At 41.2% G+C, this 18,600-nt stretch overlaps 7 protein-coding genes across 7 annotated transcripts; 4 read left to right on the forward strand and 3 right to left on the reverse strand.

Annotated features, from left to right (window-relative positions):
* Positions 1–735: 735 nt before the first annotated feature.
* AWJ20_5032 (DuF1740 family protein) lies at positions 736–3,531 on the forward strand (the record flags this gene model as incomplete). Its single annotated transcript, XM_018882147.1, has 1 exon — positions 736–3,531. The coding sequence occupies one exon, from the start codon at positions 736–738 to the stop codon at positions 3,529–3,531; it is 2,796 nt and encodes a 931-aa protein (XP_018736553.1).
* A 168-nt stretch (positions 3,532–3,699) lies between these two features.
* Positions 3,700–5,235, reverse strand: PCS60 (Pcs60p; the record flags this gene model as incomplete). The annotated part of the gene is made up of 1 exon (XM_018882148.1): positions 3,700–5,235. The coding sequence occupies one exon, from the start codon at positions 5,233–5,235 to the stop codon at positions 3,700–3,702; it is 1,536 nt and encodes a 511-aa protein (XP_018736554.1).
* A 1,628-nt stretch (positions 5,236–6,863) lies between these two features.
* Positions 6,864–7,373, forward strand: ISU1 (iron-binding protein ISU1; the record flags this gene model as incomplete). The annotated part of the gene is made up of 1 exon (XM_018882149.1): positions 6,864–7,373. One exon carries the CDS (start codon positions 6,864–6,866, stop codon positions 7,371–7,373), a length of 510 nt encoding a protein of 169 aa, XP_018736555.1.
* Positions 7,374–9,104: 1,731 nt separating this feature from the next.
* CTK2 (Ctk2p) lies at positions 9,105–9,893 on the forward strand (the record flags this gene model as incomplete). Its single annotated transcript, XM_018882150.1, has 1 exon — positions 9,105–9,893. The coding sequence occupies one exon, from the start codon at positions 9,105–9,107 to the stop codon at positions 9,891–9,893; it is 789 nt and encodes a 262-aa protein (XP_018736556.1).
* A 175-nt stretch (positions 9,894–10,068) lies between these two features.
* Positions 10,069–12,207, reverse strand: UBP14 (Ubp14p; the record flags this gene model as incomplete). Its single annotated transcript, XM_018882151.1, has 1 exon — positions 10,069–12,207. One exon carries the CDS (start codon positions 12,205–12,207, stop codon positions 10,069–10,071), a length of 2,139 nt encoding a protein of 712 aa, XP_018736557.1.
* An 817-nt stretch (positions 12,208–13,024) lies between these two features.
* EHD3 (Ehd3p) lies at positions 13,025–14,518 on the reverse strand (the record flags this gene model as incomplete). Its single annotated transcript, XM_018882152.1, has 1 exon — positions 13,025–14,518. One exon carries the CDS (start codon positions 14,516–14,518, stop codon positions 13,025–13,027), a length of 1,494 nt encoding a protein of 497 aa, XP_018736558.1.
* A 3,283-nt stretch (positions 14,519–17,801) lies between these two features.
* On the forward strand, positions 17,802–18,521 carry FAP7 (Fap7p; the record flags this gene model as incomplete). The annotated part of the gene is made up of 2 exons (XM_018882153.1): positions 17,802–17,870; positions 18,144–18,521. The coding sequence occupies 2 exons, from the start codon at positions 17,802–17,804 to the stop codon at positions 18,519–18,521; spliced, it is 447 nt and encodes a 148-aa protein (XP_018736559.1).
* Positions 18,522–18,600: the final 79 nt, after the last annotated feature.

The raw sequence follows: 18,600 nt of genomic DNA on the forward strand, positions 1-18,600 counted from the left end.
TTAGCTCAGGTCCTTATAAGAATCAAGAAATAGTCACTCAGCATTGAGACTTACCTTTAATTTACCAGATTGTTGCTGCGCTGACGAATTTTCGTTTAGCGACGTCCTCGCCATCTTATCCTCAAGCGATTGAACTGACGACATTTCTAATCGTGTATCTGGGAGTTCTGATTTTATAATTGGATAGTAGTTGGAGGTGATGAGAAGATATGGGGTTGTTCCTACAGCATGATGTCGATATTTTAGTTGTGCAGATCCCTATCGTAATGGGATATACATCAACAAACAGTGCAGATGGGGCGCTATACAAGAAGATGGACAAGATCAAATGTATAGCATTTGAATACGTGAGCTAGAAAATGCCATCAGTTATAAGAGACATGAAAATAGTGTGTATTGAAAAGTACTTTGAGTTGAGCTAAAGACCGTTTAATACTTTGGATATTAGCACCTAGCTATAATCTTAAACATACTCAGTGACAAAATGAATGTCTGTCAGTAAATGTTAGAAATTAGTTCCTGGGACTCCCAACATTCTAATATCCTAAGACATTGTTATATTGCAGCTAGATCAAATAAGATATTTATTTCATGTTATTAATTATCACATTTCGATAACTTCACCAGCAGCTTCACGGTTTTGCTGCAGATTGTGCCGCACATTGAACCTTAATCTCGCTGTACCGATGGCGATCACAACCGTTCACACCTTAGAATATTAATGAGGACATATTTATGGACGACCCCTCAGGCAGTTTCCCTAAATTTACGTCTTTCGGTGGGAGCAAGGAAAAGGACCGGAAGGGCTCTAGAGAGAGGTCTAAGAGAAGTGGGAGCAGTAGTAGTCACGGCAAAACCTCCAGTGAAATCAGATTTGACCGACGTCATAGCAAGATAGCGGAATCTGGGCATGTAAGCAAAAAGCGGGATAGAGGACAGGAAGAAGAGATTAAATATTTCAAAGGTGAATCAGTTTTAAAAGGATCTGGGAGCCGTCATATACCCAAACTTGACAAAGAAGTTCAAGCGTTCCTTGATAATGTTACATCAGATTTGAGAAACGGTGGTAAGGCTCGCATTCAGCTGAGTGACCCAATTCCACCAACACCGGGATTGTTTGAATATGACTTGATGGGTGATAAGTACAATGCGCAATTTATGAAACCACATAAGCCGTCGATTCCCAAATATTTCAGATCCACTTCAAGAGTAATCGGATTGCCTGGTAATATGCGAATTATGTTTTCTAAAGATGATTTGAGGAATGGAGATGTCGTCTTGATTGAAAAGTCAAGGGATCAAATTGGTCCTGTTCTTTGGCATGATAATAGGAGTTTCATAACTAAACGACCAGTAAAATTTCTAGGATATGATGACCATGCGAATGACGAGATAGAAAATTTGCTTGAGATTGGGAATAAGGAAGCCGACGTCGAGGTTTTCTCTGACCAATATCTGCAGACATTATTGAAAGGCAGGGCTCTAATTTATGACACTCTTAATAGGGCACCAAATGACACAGATCTGTGGCTGAAGGTGCTTGAATATGAAGAAAATATTCTTCGTTATTCAAGAGCAGCTAAGAGTAATGTAAATGATATCATTGATACGGTATTGCAAAGGGCTCTGAGGCATAATCCAGGAAATCGTTTGTTAATACAAAGATTTATAAGAAATCAAAAAATGCAAACCAGATCCTTTGAAAAATGGAGAGAGCTTGTAGTTGAATTTCCCAATGTAGTAGACTACTGGCTTTGCTGGGTAGATTCTACTTTTCAGCAGTCTGCAAATATTTCAGTTCTTGATGTTATCAAACGTATACGAATCCAAGGCGTTTTTGACCTATTGGAAGCTAAGTATCATGCTCAGGTCATATCTCGTGAAGAAATGGAGCATATTTTCGCCGTCCTTATACATAAGATCGGTAAGTTTTTAGTAGAGGCGGGTTACTTCGAGCTAGCAATTGGAATCTACCAAGGATTGATTGAACTGAACTACTTTTCGCCTTTGGATGAATCGCTCGGTTTAGAGATTACATTAAAGTCATTCCAGCAGTACTGGAATATGGAGACCCCGCATATTGGTGAAAGTGAGGCGGTGGGGTGGCAAAATACAGAGCAGGTGTCGAAAGTTAGGACAGGGAGTTCATATCCTTTACCGGCTAGGTCAATCGATTTACCGGGGACTAAAGAAGAGTACAATCAGTTTCTAGCCTATAGAATTGTCCTTTTCCGAGACATAGAACCATTTTTAAAAATTGTTCGAACGAAGAGCGGTAGATCTGATCTTCTTTGGGGCTTGGTAGACATCTTGGAAGCTCCTCTAGTAGAATGGAAATATTCAACTACATCCCTTATTCCACAATCTGCTGGAGGTGATGAGAAACGTGAGATCATAGTCCTGTTTTGTGCTAGAGTGATATCGCAATTGATCAAGGGGTTGACATCCAATGAGAGAATCAACTTCGTAAGTAACGAATTTTGGGCATGGGCCATGCAATTTTTAGCAGAGTGGAACCAAAAGCATTTTGACCGACTGTCAAGAATCCTGATATCTCAAAATCAGCAAAATATGGACATATGGACAAACTATGCTAATGTATTATTCAAGTCGAACGCTACCCTTGCACGGTCTATATTTGAAGGTGCTCTAAAGGATATGACAAGCGCGAGCATGATCAGCCGAATAAACTGCTGGAATCACTGGGCACTTGGCGAACTAAATGTAGATGGAGACTTTCGTAGGCTGCTTATCGCACTAAAGTTACAGGACCAAAACAGGGAGAGTCTTCAACAGTTCTTAGATAGAGCGCCATTTAGTTTGGAAGTTGGGGTTAGTCGTGTTTTTCTCGATTATATTTTCTCTGATAAATTGCATCAAGGAGTAGCTCTCAGAAATGTGCTACAAAGATTTTGGGAGTCAGTCGAGAGAAGCAAACTAGCTGTTGATTCCTTCACTAATCGAGCATTGTTAGCATGTTTGGATCATTATAAGCGTAATAACCCATTAGCTAGCACAGAAATTGTACAAGACTTTTTAGCCTCTACGATATTAAGTCGAACAGAGGAGTCTTGGCCCGATACTGCAATATTCTCCAAACTTGCAGAAGTGGAGAATGCTTTTGGCCGCAATTCCAAGTTGTCAGTCGCTATATCAGATAACAACAATATTGCTACTCAAATATCATGGCTTGTCTATAGCCTAAAAATTTCAAAATTGAATATATATTCAATAAGGGCAGTATATGAACGAGTGCTGGGGTCTGACAGTGAAGCTAGGGTCTGTTCTAGAATTTGGCATATGTATTATGATTTCGAGGTCAATGTTGGTGAAGATGACAGCTACGATAGAGCTGCCTCTATATTGCTTCGCGGAATTGAGTATTGTGGATGGTCTTCTGAGCTTTATTATTTGTGTCTGCAAGAGCCGGTGGTCAATCGAGTTTCTCCAGTTACCTTGGAGAATATAAAGAAAACCATAAACCAGCGCCTGTTACGTCTGGGATCTCGGGATCTCGCAATTAGCAGCTGACTGGCTTAGGATTCTGCCTTTTGTAAAGTAAATAGACAGGATAATACAACAACCCACTATTTTATAAAGAGAGAGTCAAGGGGCTAAAAATTTGAAAAAACTCCAGCGTTCAGAGATCGGTGATATAATAATGTCCACAATACAATTTCTTATATATAGTGCAATTATCTACAACTTGGCCTTATTCTGCTCCAAGAATGTACTGGCTATAACTCTTCTTTGAATTTTACCAGTTGCCGTCTTAGGCATAATCTTGGTGAAAAAGATTCTCTGTGGGATCTTGAACTTGGAAAGTTTAGAGCTAAGGAAATCTTGAATGTCCTTTTCAGTAGCCTTGGCACCAGGCTTCAAGACGATGGCAGCATTGACCACTTGACCGTACATTTCATCAGGAGCAGCAAATGACACAGCTTCAGCAACAGCAGGATGTTCCAGCATAACACCATCCAACTCAATTGGACTGATTTTCTCACCGCCTCTATTTATGAGCTCCTTGATACGCCCGGTGATAATAACAAAGCCATCTTCGTCAAGTTTGCCTTGATCTCCAGTACGGAAATAGCCATCTTTGGTGAATGACTCCTCATTAGCCTTAGGGTTATTTATGTAACCAGGAGTCACATTGGAACCCTTGATGGAAATCTCACCCTCCTGTCCCTGTTTGACCTTGTTTCCATTTGCATCCAAAATGGCAATCTCAACGCCTTGGCCAACACCTACAGTACCTGGCTTTCTTTTACCTGGAGGAAGGTTATTGGAAGTCATTTGGTGACATGCTTCAGTCATAGCATAAGCTTCGAGTACTGGAGCTTTGAAAGTCTTTTCCAAAGCATGGAAAGTGGAGGGAGCAAGAGAAGACGAGCAAGATCGAATAAATCGAATATAAGGTACCGGAGAAGGTAAATCAGATTTGAGCAAGATCTGGTGAATAGTCGGAACCGCGGTATACCAATTGGCTTGATATTGGAGGAAATCATTCCAGAACGCATGAGCAGAGAACTTTGGAGGAATTATAACAGCCCCGCCAGAGCCCAACGGTGCTAAGAAACCTGCCAAAAGGCCATGAACATGGAAGAGAGGCATCACGAGATATGATCTATCCTTAGGGGACAATTTGTATGTGTTGATAATGTTGGTAACAGTACGAGCCATATTAGCATGGGTCAGAGGAACCGCCTTAGGACGACCAGTAGTACCTGAAGTGTGAAGTACAAAGGCGACATCTGATGGATTTGGAGAAGGAGGTATAGAAGAATGGGCATTATCAGAAAGCTTTCCCTTGTACTTCAAATCGAGAACAATCTTATCTCCTAACCAATATGCTTCAGCAACAGCGGCATTGAACTTCTTAGCAGCGGCAATAGCAGGATAGTGACCAGCGAATGATCCCTTTGGAACAATCACCAACGATGATTTGACATCTTCAATGTAGAAAGCAAATTCCGATTCTTTATAGTTGGGATTCAAGGGAGCTGCGATAAAAGAGGAAGCTGTAGTACCAAGAAAAGCAATCGCAAACTCAATGCTATTGGGGAGGGAGATTGAAATAGCTGATTTTTCAGGGATATTAATGCTTGCTAGTGTTTTTTGGAAAGAGCGAACCGCAGTCAACAATTGTGAATACGACAAGCTAGGTCCGCCAGGAATACTAATTGCTTCGGACTCCTTAGCCGACCTCGAAATCTGTTCCTGGAAAGTTGACATGTTAAGTAATAGATCTCAATTGATCCTGAAAAATACTCAAGTACTAAATCTAACAAACGTCTCTCACTTGAAGAGCCTTTAAAGATAAGTCAAGCAAAATGAATCAACTTGTGATCCTAAGTTGTTCCTATCTGACGGTTTTATATTGAGCTTGCTAGCTAGGCATGATATGACTGCATTTAAGCCGCATACAGGCATGGTTAAAGGAACAATATTTGCCGGGGCATGAACAAAAAATTACTACGTCATACTATTACAAAGCTGACATTTTTGGACTAGTGCTCTTTTCCTCTCTCTGTCTCTTTCTATTTATATTACAGCAGTGGTGCGAAGTAATATATCAACTTTTTTTTCACATTCTATAGCCTTGATACTCGAATGATTCATGGCGTCCTTCATTATCAACGGCGACGATCCCATATAAGATCATCAAATTATCAGGAGGAGCGGAAACAGGGCTCCGCATGAGTGGGACTGTGTGGGGGTGGGCGGTAATCGAGAAGTGAGACATTTGATACTGAATGAAACAACATCTTACGGAGTCCGATTGAGCACTAGATGATATTCACATGAGGGGGTTGGCAGATTGGTTTGCCCGAGCTTTATTGGGAATGTATGCCTCCGTCGGGAATCGACTCAAGTTTGGAAAAACGCCGTCGGGACAACTAGCCTTATCTTGCATAGACATGCATATCGCAAAGTTGGGTCTTTCACAAAATTGCTCCCCCTTACAAAGTCGATTCTTTCAAGCTACGTATTTTGCATATCTTGCGAGCAGTCATGAGCAATCCGTATACTTTGGTTCGCTTTTATATTTAAAAGTCTATCGCTTCTGAAATATTGTGCTACTCGTATATAACGTACTTTTATGTCATATTTTTAGAAAGTATTTATTACATGTAATATATATAAAATATAAAATAATAAAGAAGAACATTGTATGCAATCCACTAAGAATCTTCATTTTATTTTAGATTTCAAGTGTACCAGCGCTAAAGATTTTGAAAGTGAGCTCAGCGCTGTTGGCGTGGGTCCAAGTAATCAATGACTAGAAAGTATGCCAGACGTTCCCAAACTAGAAGCCGTTAAGAATTCACGTGACGAGAACCAAACGGCTAAACAGGTGTAGATTTTTCCGATCTCGGTCCGAAGACCCCGTGCTACTCATGCTGGACGCCACCCAATCTGATAAATCCTAATTCGGCAGGTTTGTGATTTGTCACCGGATCGTTCTACGGAATGGGGTTTTATTGGCTGAAACAGCGCCGATCATGGACCTAACCCAAGCCGATATGACGGCCGATTGCCATGTACAAGGACGGCTGAAGTATAAGAAAAGTGTTTGAGATTTGGCTGGAGTTTAAAATCTAGAACAGCTTAAAAGGTGAATATTTGTCAGACACAAGCTTCTGGATTTTGTTTCTAGTTCAAATTGGAATTTTTACCACACTGCAAACCAAATTTCATTTATATCTCCATTACTGGTATTAGCTCACTGGATTGTTGATTAATCTTGTGTGCTTAGTTTGAACCGCTGTCAAAAGATATAAACTATAATTCCATTCGGGTTTTTTCACAGGCTGATTTCCTCATTTTGCATTATCCACTTTCCCATTACAACAAGAATAATGTTTCCAGTTTCAAGATTAGCACTTAAGCGTACCGTTGGTATGACTCCTCGCATTTCTCTTTCTCGTGCCTATCATGCCAAGGTGCTGGACCACTACAACAACCCCAGAAATGTTGGTTCTTTGGATAAGAACGATATCAACGTTGGTACTGGTTTGGTGGGAGCTCCAGCTTGTGGAGACGTTATGAAGCTGCAAATCAAAGTTGATGACAATGGCGTTATCCAAGATGTTAAATTCAAGACGTTTGGCTGCGGCAGTGCAATTGCCAGTTCTTCTTATGTCACTGAATTAGTTCGGGGTATGTCTTTAGATGAGGCTGGAAAGATTAAAAACACAGTTATTGCTAAAGAACTCTCTTTACCCCCTGTCAAGCTCCATTGCTCTATGTTGGCTGAGGATGCTATCAAGTCTGCGATCAAGGATTACAGAGCAAAGAGACAGACCCCAACTTTAGGTCCTAATGCTGTGAATGCTAGTAGTACTGCAAAAGCTGCTGCTGCCCACTAAACTTTGGTGGGAGTAGTCAAATTCACATTGGTAATGGGTATCACTCTATCCTCTCTTTAATACAAGATAAGATAAAATTGATGCATCTGGTCGGGTTGTAACGATACTCGAAATAATAATTGCTGAGAAGTTTGTTCATTTCTGCAAACATTTCAGTAGCTGTTTCTTTCTTTTTCGTACTCTGGCTTTTTGTACTTTTCGTCGTAATCATCTATCTGTAAGAGTCTGCTTCATTTCTAAGTTATTTTATCGTTATGACACCACCAACATCTTGGTCAATCATGCTAAAAAAAGTATCTAGGTAACTAGTATCACTATTATTATTGTTGTTGTTTTTGTTTGTTGCTTTATTGTTACTATGATGTTTTAGTTATAATTAACCTGTTTTCTATTTCTTGTCGAAATCAACGCCAGTTCTTTTTGATATAATTCTACGGCAAAGGGTGTCTTGGATCATATGCATCGTCGTAGCTGTCGTCCTCGTCCGGATCAGCTCTCCTATGAGTTTCCCGTGCCACGGGAGCATCAATTGTTTCGCCAAATATACTAGTCACAGTAGTATTCGTAGTTGATAAAAGCTTCGGTTGATATAGATCCAAGCGAATGGATTTCTCCTTCGCAGTCTCAGTTTCGCTACTACGTTTTTCGGCTGAGAGCACTTTCTTGAACCCTTTCCTAGGTCGTCCTGTTGAAGTGTTTTCCAGGTTAAATACCTGGGTAGAGCTGATAATGCCTTTTAATTTGGTATTGGGAGCTTTTTTGTAAATCGTCCTTTTATCCTGGATTACAGTTAAATTAGGTCGATTCGTAGAGACACTTGACGGGTCATTCTAAAATAGTCAGTCACCATATTCCATGTAGTTTACAAATTAGACAAACGAGGGAGGATGGCACTACTTACTAATATTGTGAGATGGGCCGAGCTTGATAGATGTTTTTCAAGATCCCCCTCGTCAGTGTACTTCTACTAGCCGTTAGATCACCAATTCCCACTTGATTCAATCATTATAAGAGCCATTGACAAAAGGTATTTAGATAAACTATACAAGAGCTGTATATTCACGACCATCAACAGCTGTTCTCAAATATGTTCAAGATCCCTACATTTTGGCAAACATTACATTGGTACATCCTTTACAATTCAATCAGTCGCCTTAAAACACATATGAACAACATATAACCAAGTTCCATCACTGAAAAGATTCTTGATATTATTCGCGAGCTACGCTTAACTTCTTCAAATCCGGTCAAATGATGATAGTTGCCAATTGATTGATTATTTATTGTAGCCATCAAAAACATGCGACGTTTCTCCGGATTTGTATCACGTGATATTTGACATTTCTTTACGTGACGCTAGTTCACTGAAATGTTTTGTATGATGATCGCATTTAGGTCCAGACTTGTAATATTAATTTATCTAAATCAAGTATGAGCACACAGTCGCCGAGCCGGCATCGGCCACCAGGCTCGGAGTTTCCTTCAAAAATCAAGTTGTCTCGTCCTTTTTTGACTCAAGAACACCTGGACAGACTACATGTTCTTTCACAGGGTCCATCTGATTTCAAGATTCAAGCATTTAATTTGATTTGGTCGGTTTCCAAGGCTTTAAAATTGTAAGTATCCCTGGATGGGTTTGCTCTCAAACGTTTATTTGAGAGATATCAAAATTACTAATGTCTAGCTAATACATACTAACACTCTAGTCCTATTCGAACTATAGCCACAGCAATGCATTTATTACAAAGGACAATGCTATACAATCCGGTGAGCAAATTTCCAATGCACGAAACAGTGGTTGCTTGTATTCTTGTATCCTGTAAAGCTGTTGATACTCCAAAACGAGTTAGGGAAATTATCAGCACGGCACACAAACTAAAATCCAATCAACCAGGTTTTGTACCGCTGACACCTAGCCAAGTTGACGAGATAAAGATGTCAGTGATCTCCTTGGAACGACAGATACTAGAAACAGTTGGGTTTGACTTTAGGATAAGAATTCCACACCAATATATTGTCAAGCTATGCAAAACATTAGGCGTTTCGGATATCATGGTTGGAAAAATTTCTTGGGTGGTAGCCACGGATAGTTTTATGACTGATGCTCCTATGAAATATCCAGCTCATACGATAGCCCTATCATGTATTATCCTGTCTGCAAAGCTCAAAGAATTGAAGTCAATCTTTCCTATCGATTCTGATAAATTATTGTCTCCCAGGCGTGTGGTAAACCAGTGTCTGACTGATATTTTGGATTTTTATATCAACTACCTGCAAACGTCACAACTCAGGGCCTTATCGTCGTCTCCTGAATTTAATCTTTCTCTTCTCTCTGTACCAACGTTCATGAATATCCGAATGGCTATTAGTCGGGAGCTGTCTAAAATACGTGCACCTGAGCCCGATCCAGCAACATTCAACGGGCTTCAAATCCGCGACCCGAAAGAATCAGATATTGGAACTGTGAGATATGTTCTCAATTGGGAGTTAGAACATGTCAAGGGAGAGCTGATTTCGTGATTTTGCGTAAGGAGCGGTTGAGAGACATGTACATATTTATAATTCAATTAATTTATAAGGGTTGACCGACACATTCAGAGGTTTCAAGCAAAATCCCAATAGCCTAGAATCATCTGAGGTCGGAAGACTCATGAATGTAGTAACACTTAATGATCTATTCTATTAACTACTTTTTTCAGCGAGTTCGCTGGAATAAATATACATAGGCGAATTTTTTCATTTCGGCAGCTTCTCCACCACGGACTACCTTTTCATCATTAAACAATACCCAGTCAGACTCGTTAGGCGAGATTGGCTTATTGATGAATGCGACGTAGTGTCCCGCATGAATACTTCCTCCTTTGTGACAGATGATGGATGTGAGAGCATAGTCGGCAGGAAGAGAAGCGTCTCCAAGCAGCACAGGCTCTGATTTTTTCGTGGTAACAGATTGAGGTTGCTCTTCTGGTTCTTGCTTTCCTGCGTCAGGGTTGCTGAAAAGATATTCGACAGACGCTTCAAGATTACCACCAGTTTGCTTCAGAGCATACTTTGCCTGAATATCAGAAAAACCCATGTCCATCAACTGGCCAACAGCTTCTAGAGATACCGAATCGGTTGAACCTGAGCCAATCGAAAGAGGAATATCAATATCAGGATCGTCCATATGTTCAAAAAGCCAGTTAGTAGCCGCTTCAACGTCAGAGTTGCCGGTATGATATAGAGCCTTTTCACATCGTACCCTGGGAAATCCCATAGACTCGAGAGAGACCAATGCTTCCTCGTTAGCAGTAAAAGAGCTAGTTTCACTGGTCTCATGATCATCTTCATCATCCTTCGCATCAACAACGTCTTCTCCTGCCTGAGGGCCAGACGACATATACCGATCGAGATTCAGTGATCCCGCTGGAACGTCAACTGGAATATCCAATTTGACAGGAACCCAGTTGATAACTTGAAATCTACGAGCATTCAACATAAGAATCTCCGGGAAAGTCTTGAATTTGGTAGAAGCGATCGCCCCAGCAGCCTGACCACAAGACTTACATTTGTAGTCAATCTGTTCGGGCTCAGTAAAAATATTAAGACACTCAATAATACTAATTGTCTCATAAGTGGTAACTTCTGCAGAAGAATCATCAAAATTAACTTGATCTGGCGCCTTCAGCCTTCTTGCCGGTACTGGAATGGAAATATTTTCCTGGTTTTCAGTGCGATATCTTACTTTGTGACAGTTTCCACATTCCAGTCTTCGTTCAGTTTGAAACCTGAATATCTCTGTAGGATCTTCTCTTCCAGTTGCCTTACACATGTCAGAAATCTTCTCCAACAAATAAATCAGGAATTCAAATGCATCCTGCTGCCTCATGGTAGAGAACTCACTATGACCTCTTCCAATTAATGCTTTGAACATCCCTGGAGCAATACCTCGTTGGTATTTGACAGATGATTCGTCAGTTGGCCCATATGTTTCATCGGGAACGGCATACCGTCCAGAAAGAAGGCCGTCAGCCAGCTTTCGGAGCTGTATTTCTAAACTATGAGCAGGATCGGACTCATTTGCCACCACGTTATCTGTACTGTTATTGCCAACACTGTTAAACCTCTTCTGGAACCTATCTAGTGCAAACAAGCATTGAACAGCTGAACTTAGATAACACGAGTTTCCAAGATTCTTCATGCCAGTTAATCCTTGACCAAACAGCGGAAGAAGCTCGGTTCCATCTTCACTAGACATACTGAAATCCCATTTTAAGTTTTGCTCGACTTGGAGCTCAGTTAATGACTTCTCCGTTTTTTCTCGTTCAGCAATATTGATTCCCCAATAGTGCAGGTGTTCGGTAAGAGCTGGATCACTAACCTCATCTCCACATTTATAACAAAACACATCTGCATTTCCCTCAGGTGTGATACTACCCAATTTAACAGATGCAATGTGGCCAGTGTTCTCATAATGACTGAGACCATGACCATTACCACCTACGCCGCCAAATTGAGCACGTCCACACCCTAAATTGCCACATACCAAACAAAGCCATAGGTTTTCTTTCAATTCACACTCTGAACAATGAGAGAGAGTTTCACCATCCAGCTTGGTAGGTTCACCGACTTGCTCCAGATATAATATATGCTCACAAGGAACTATCTCTTGTTCCCAGGCCTGGATTTCTTCCTTTCGTGCGTATGACACGGCCTTCATTACGCCCTCGACGACTCTATCCAATCCGTCTACTTGTCCCTGCTCGATCTGAGCTTCACCAAACTCTAAATCCTTGACTCTTGTTTGAATATCAAAATGGTCTTCTTCTTTATCAGCTTGAATAGCAAGCTTCATTATCTTTGCTGGAGACTGACATTTGTTAGCACAAGACCTGGGTGGCAAGGTCCCCACAAGAAAATAACTATCAATTTCTGCCAAATATAGGTTATTTCACTGGAGATGATTTCGGCTCTTAATTCCAAAAAGCATATTGATCAATTGGACGATGAACGGATTCACAATTGCTTTATTCGACTTGTACTACTTACATCGTCACGAACCTTTCGAGGCTTGATGATCTTGCGAATGTTAAGGAAGACCGAATGATTCGTATTTCGATAATGTAGCTCGGTGTAGTTATGACTAGGATCAGGTGAAGAGGACAAGAAGCATGTCAAACAGACATCAAGTCCATATGGAGACTCCTACAATTGATGTTAGTAATTGTCTGATTCGGGGGTCAGTAAAGGGTCAACTTACAGGAGTATCGAAGCAATAAGCGCAGTCATCTTTGAACACTTCTTGATTTGGTCGCGGGGGCTGAAGATTCAGTGACTGGATATGTTTCTCAGCGGATTCAAATGTCATATTTCTTGCTCTTGTAGTGTTGTTCTCAAGCTGAGTAACTGGTCGATGGCGTAGAGGATATATATATACAGCCTTGCATGGTCATTGATCTGGTGAAGTATGCATGAGCGCAATCTGAGTGAACAGCCTTTAGCAACTGGCAGCTGGGCCCCTTTTAAATTGGTCTGCTAGCTCTTTCTCAAATCTATCAGTGAAGCTCAGTAGCCGTAGTTTAGGGCGGAGCCCCAATCGCACGGATGCCAAGCTCCAAAGTCCATCATTCAAAACAAACTGTCTGAAATATTTATATATACTTGCTCTATGCTTAGTAAACCCAATCGAGGAGAGTTGGGTGCTCGGGGTCAGGTTTAGTATTGGCGTCTAGAATAGCATTCACTTTTTGCTCTACGCCGTATTTACCGTTTGTGGCGTCGACAAAGTGGCTAACAATCTCTTCGCGAGTGGCCTTGAAGTCACGAGTGCTTGACTCTCCGGTAACAAAGGCTTGAACCTGAGCAGTGGATGGCAGTCCAAATTGGTGAGGATACTCGGAGTATGAGTCTTCTGTGAAGAACTTGATACCAGAAGGAGAAGTTGAGTCGGAACGATGCTCAAAGAAGCTATTGACAACATCACTGGTCACTTGGTCGACAGTAGGAGGATTCCAATTGGCCTTGCGCTTCTCAATCAACAGAGCAGTAACTCCTTCAACAAAGTCAGGTGAGTGGGAGAATTGCTCAGAAAGAAAAAATTCCTCGTTGAGAGTCGTACGGATATCCATACTAGCACCGCGACGAATTGCAGCAAGAGCTACCTTGACAGCAGTAGGAGAGCGCTCTAAAATGGTCTTCTTGGTTGCTAAAGCAAACTCAGATCCATCAGCTTCAAGAGCAGCAATAATATCTTCGACAGTCTCCTTGGCAAAGGCGGAATTTATAAGCTTGATTTGGTCAGGAGTAATAGGGAACTTGTAGTTGTCAACAGTCTCAGTAAAGTCATTGATAGTAGTGTTAATGACTTGATACAGATCTTCAGTGTTAGCAATAGCAGATGAAGAAGTAGACAATTCACTAAGACGAGCCTCGAGATCAGGGATACGGTTAGATGGGACGTAATGTGTAGCAATTCCAGCATAAAAGGCGTCGTAACCCTTGAGTCTAGCCGAAGTAAGACCGAGATAAACACCCAGTTGGCCATCGAGCAAGCGTGGCAAAAAGAAAGTAGCACCGACATCAGGGAAGAAACCGATATTAGTTTCGGGCATAGCAAACAATGTCTTTTCAGTTGCAACTCTAAAAGGAGCATGGATACTCAATCCCACACCACCACCCATGGTGATACCATCTTGAAGAGCAACAAATGGCTTGGGATAAGTGGCAATTAAGTGATCTAATTGATATTCATCGTGGAAATATTGAGCAGCCTCGATAGAACCTTGCTGTCCTTTCTCATTGATACCAGCTGCTAAAGCAGCGACATCTCCACCAGCACAAAGGGACTTCTCACCTTCACCTTTAAGGATAATAATTTTGGCTTGGTCAGATTTCGACCATTCCAACAATCTAGGAACAATCAATTCAACCATGTTGTGATTCAGAGAATTCAACTTTTTAGGTCTGTTCAAAATAATGGATCGAACGGACCCGGTTGAAGTGAACTTGACCTCATCCTCACTAGATGGAGATGGTCCAGCAGTGGCCATGGTTCTATTGGCAAAGGCACGAAACTCTGGCTGTAAGATCTTGGCTCGAAGTGGCATAGCAGAAACAACACTTCTCGAACAACTAGTTGCCTTTAGATGACGAAATAAATGTGACATAAAAGGCGACTGTTATAACCGAGAGATGACGAGTGGGTACGTCAGGCGAGATTAGTGGGGTAAAATTACAACCGAACGAGAAATACTCGGGACTTCACTGAATAATGTTAGGTTTTACCGACTCAATTGCTCAATAGTATATCAGCTTTATTCCAATAAAACCTGTACTATAAATCACAAGTCGAGGGCAAAAGCAAAAGAACCAAATTAAGGGAATTGAAAGCGGGGTAGACGAAATCCTCCGTGTAATATATATTTACATCCAACGGCCAATTTTGGCTGTGAAATTTCGCTCTGCATATTCAACCGATCGACGCTGTGGGCATGGGTTATCTGGCCGGTGGGGTTTCCGGAGCTTGGTCGGGAGAGTTGGGTCTTGTATATTGATGGCACTTCATACCATTATGCTGATTCTAGATTTTCATCAGTATTCTCTTTTCTTTTGTATTTATTACCTACGTAGCGGATTACTTTGTCCATGTTACCTTATACTCAGATTAGCTATTGCTAGTATGTCCTCTCCCTCTCTTACCTTTGCATTGTTTATAAGAGCTGGCTGATCCAGACTCTGAATTATGCATGAGACGCTCATGAAATCCCTGCATTTCGAAGCTTCTTATAGCCTGGGGTATATTCCTTAATACTTTTAATCATGGTTCTCCCCCGCTCTCTTCGACTGGGTACTGATTTTAGATCTGTTACCTTTCAAGAGTCAATGGTGATGAAAATTTTTCAAGTACTTATAAAGAATTATGAACACTTCTACTCATCGACTTTGATCCGGAAGTTAGGGCTCTGGCCCAATTTCATTTTTTTTTCGCTTCTTCATTTGCTGAGATACTATCAGTCCAACCTCCCTCTTAGCAATTATTGCGAAGCGGGAGCCACGAGAATACGGGGCAGAGCCCCAATTCCCAGAGTCAGACTGACATCAAGATCCTCTCACTCTCCATAAAATCGCACACTTGAGTGTGATATCGTCTGATACATGAATGGGATGGTTGTACATGGAATGGCCGTGTTAGATACCAACTAATATATATAGTCTTAAGCAATATCTGGGTAATACAGGACATATTCCTTTTTAATCTTTTCCCAGCTGCTTGGGTCAAAGAATACGTAAATTCCACTTTCAGCCTGCGCAGTCTGCTGAACTGGTTCACTCAGTGGGTCCTTCGTCAGCCATAGCTTCAGCTCCTTATGATACCTCCAGTTTCTGTTCGTCAATTCTACTGCGGCAGCTTCCTGCATGCTATCTCTGGGCATTGTGTAAAAGATATAAAATAGCGTTTCCTCTGTCAGGTTTTGAATTTTTTGTTGCTGAGGAACCGCTGACGATACCTCATAACACTCTGGTAGCTTGAACTCAGGAATAGTTTTATGTTTCGACGTCTCAATCCATGGAGATGAGAATGTTTTAGACAATGGCTCGCTTTTGACTGTTAGTAGTTTAACTTAAAGGAGCTTCTAGATATAATAAAAACACAACTTACTCTGTAGGGTTGAAATTAAGACCTAGGTTTCTCAGATCATTGCCTATAGCAACCGTCGTTTGGTCGTTATTTTCCATTCGAATCACTCCGAGTAAACCGTTCATGCCATATTTATCCATCTCAGCTGCAAGATATGTTAGAGAATTACCCAGAATACTGAATACTAAACAACGTCGAACAGAAATTAACTTACATTGAGGATCCACAGGATTCGCTTGGGGAGCTAATGCAATATTTAATGGCTAAAAACTGTTAGTCTCGGATCGCGATCCGTATCAAATCACTGGTGTGAGTGAATACACATGTTCAAACACTTCTTCTAGTGGTGTAGAAAGCTGAAGACATACCTTAGACGGATTCATCCCAGGCAGTGCAGGAAACTCTTCCTGTGGCTCTGACGATGCAGCAGCTTGAGTAGCAGCTGGTGGTCGAGGCTGAGTTTGTGATTGACCTTGTAGTCCAGGAGGTGCCGGTGACTGTGTGCCATTTCTAGCAACCTGGGAAAATCTAGGTGGCTGTTGAGGAATCTGTGATGCTGATGGATTAGGAGCATGCGATCCCACCGCTGACCCTAGAGCTGGAAAATCTGATAAATCAAGAGAAGCAGAATTACCAGTACCAACGCTCGATCCTGGAACACCTGACGCTGCAACAGCAGCTGCAGTGGGGAACGGACTTGGTCCGATATTTTGGGAACCTATCGACGGTCGACTGGGACTATTGCCTGCTGCCGCTGCTTGACCCCATAGCTGAGGTTGTTGTGGCACTAATTGTGTTGAGCCAGTGGTTTGCCCATGAAATGGCTGTCCATTGAGAACTGTATCTTTGTTAGCACATAAAAGTTCATATGATGTTATACTTGATGATCCTCCCGTCAGTCACGACATACTTTGTTTACCATTAGAGGCACGATTTGACCCAGTAAGTATGGTTCTTTGTTGGGTTGGTTGCTGAACTCCCGCTGGGCGTCCTGTCAATGTTAGTAATTGTTTTTTCCTACTCATGATCTGCTATAGTAGATATGACAGAGGTACGTCGCAGCTCATATTATAACAAGGTCATAAGACTACTGAAAAGTGGACGCTCATTCGCCTCTATTCATATATTTCATTCCCAGCATCTCTTATTTGGTAATATGCTGGCCTCATGATAGAAGCTGGCTGATGATTGCGTGAAATCTCGTGAAGACATTGGACCGACCGACCCTCATCAGCCAGCGATGAACACCATAGAGACTAGGTGAGGTGTTGATTCCACGACTACATTTAGCTGCAAAACTTCACATACCTTGTCTATTCATCATAAATAGTTCTTTTTATTTGTCGTTTTTCCTGAAGAATCAAACGTCAATGTCATTCAGTCTAATTCTGCTCGAAATCGTGAAGTATTGATGCAGGTACTATGTAATTTACCCTGCCTTTAAGAATCACTTGAAAATATGAACGTGAACTGATCTTTAATTTGAACGGCTACAAATGATTGTAGAAGTGAACAAATATATCCATTGTCTCATATTTTCTATTCAATAATGCCTCCACAGTGAATAGCAGTTCACCAGAATTTGTTACTAAAGGTGATTGGTTATTTTTCATTACGGAAATTATCTGGAAAAGGCAATGTTGCATAGTTCCAGGCAGATCTACCACCCTTAAATTTGCTTAGAAATATATACACTATATACGAATACCAAATCAATATATACTTTTTAGCGCACTAGAATAGTAATTACGATAGTGGAGAGGGTTTCGACATGGTATTTTTCTGCGTATACTGATCGATCTCATCTCCGGATGCATTTTTTTCGCTATCTTATCTACCTGCATGACATCAGATATAAATTTCACCACTTGGTGCAAGCTATTACATTAGATCAGAAACCAATAAGAAAGAAAGAACAATGGCCAGAAAAGTCAATATTATTATTACTGGTACTCCAGTAAGTAAGCGAAGCCATGATTTGATGTTATGAGCTATTGAGCTACATATGATGGCTGTGGGATATTGATAATTCTAACATGTTCAAGGGCACTGGTAAATCTAGCCATGCTCAGGCGCTTGCCGACCAATTACCCGACTTGAAGCTTTTTTCTATCAATGAAATTGCTAAAGAGCGCGATTGTTATGATGGATACGATGAAGAACGTAAGAGTCACATTGTTGATGAAGACAAGGTAATGGATGCTATTGAAGATGACCTCGAAAAGGGAGGTTTGATTATTGATTGGCATGTATGCGACATATTCCCAGAGAGACTTATCGACCTAGTGGTCGTGTTACGTACTGATAATACGATACTTTATGATCGATTGAAGAAGCGTGGTTACACTGACAATAAGGTTGAAGAGAATATCGATGCAGAGATCATGCAAGTAATTCTTGACGAGGCCCAGGAAGCTTACGCGGAGGAGATTGTCATTGAACTGGAGAGCAACGATGTTGATCAGATGGATTCCAATGTAGAGAGGATAGTTGCTTGGAAAAATCAATGGGAGAAGGATAATAAGGAGTAACCTTGCTGTATCTATAGACGTATTAAATATCAATGCAATGTAATATCTACGAATTAGTGCTTAGCAAACAATGCTTTGC

Source organism: Sugiyamaella lignohabitans, chromosome D (genome assembly GCF_001640025.1).
Source record: "Sugiyamaella lignohabitans strain CBS 10342 chromosome D, complete sequence".
Taxonomy (NCBI): Eukaryota; Fungi; Ascomycota; class Dipodascomycetes; order Dipodascales; family Trichomonascaceae; genus Sugiyamaella; species Sugiyamaella lignohabitans.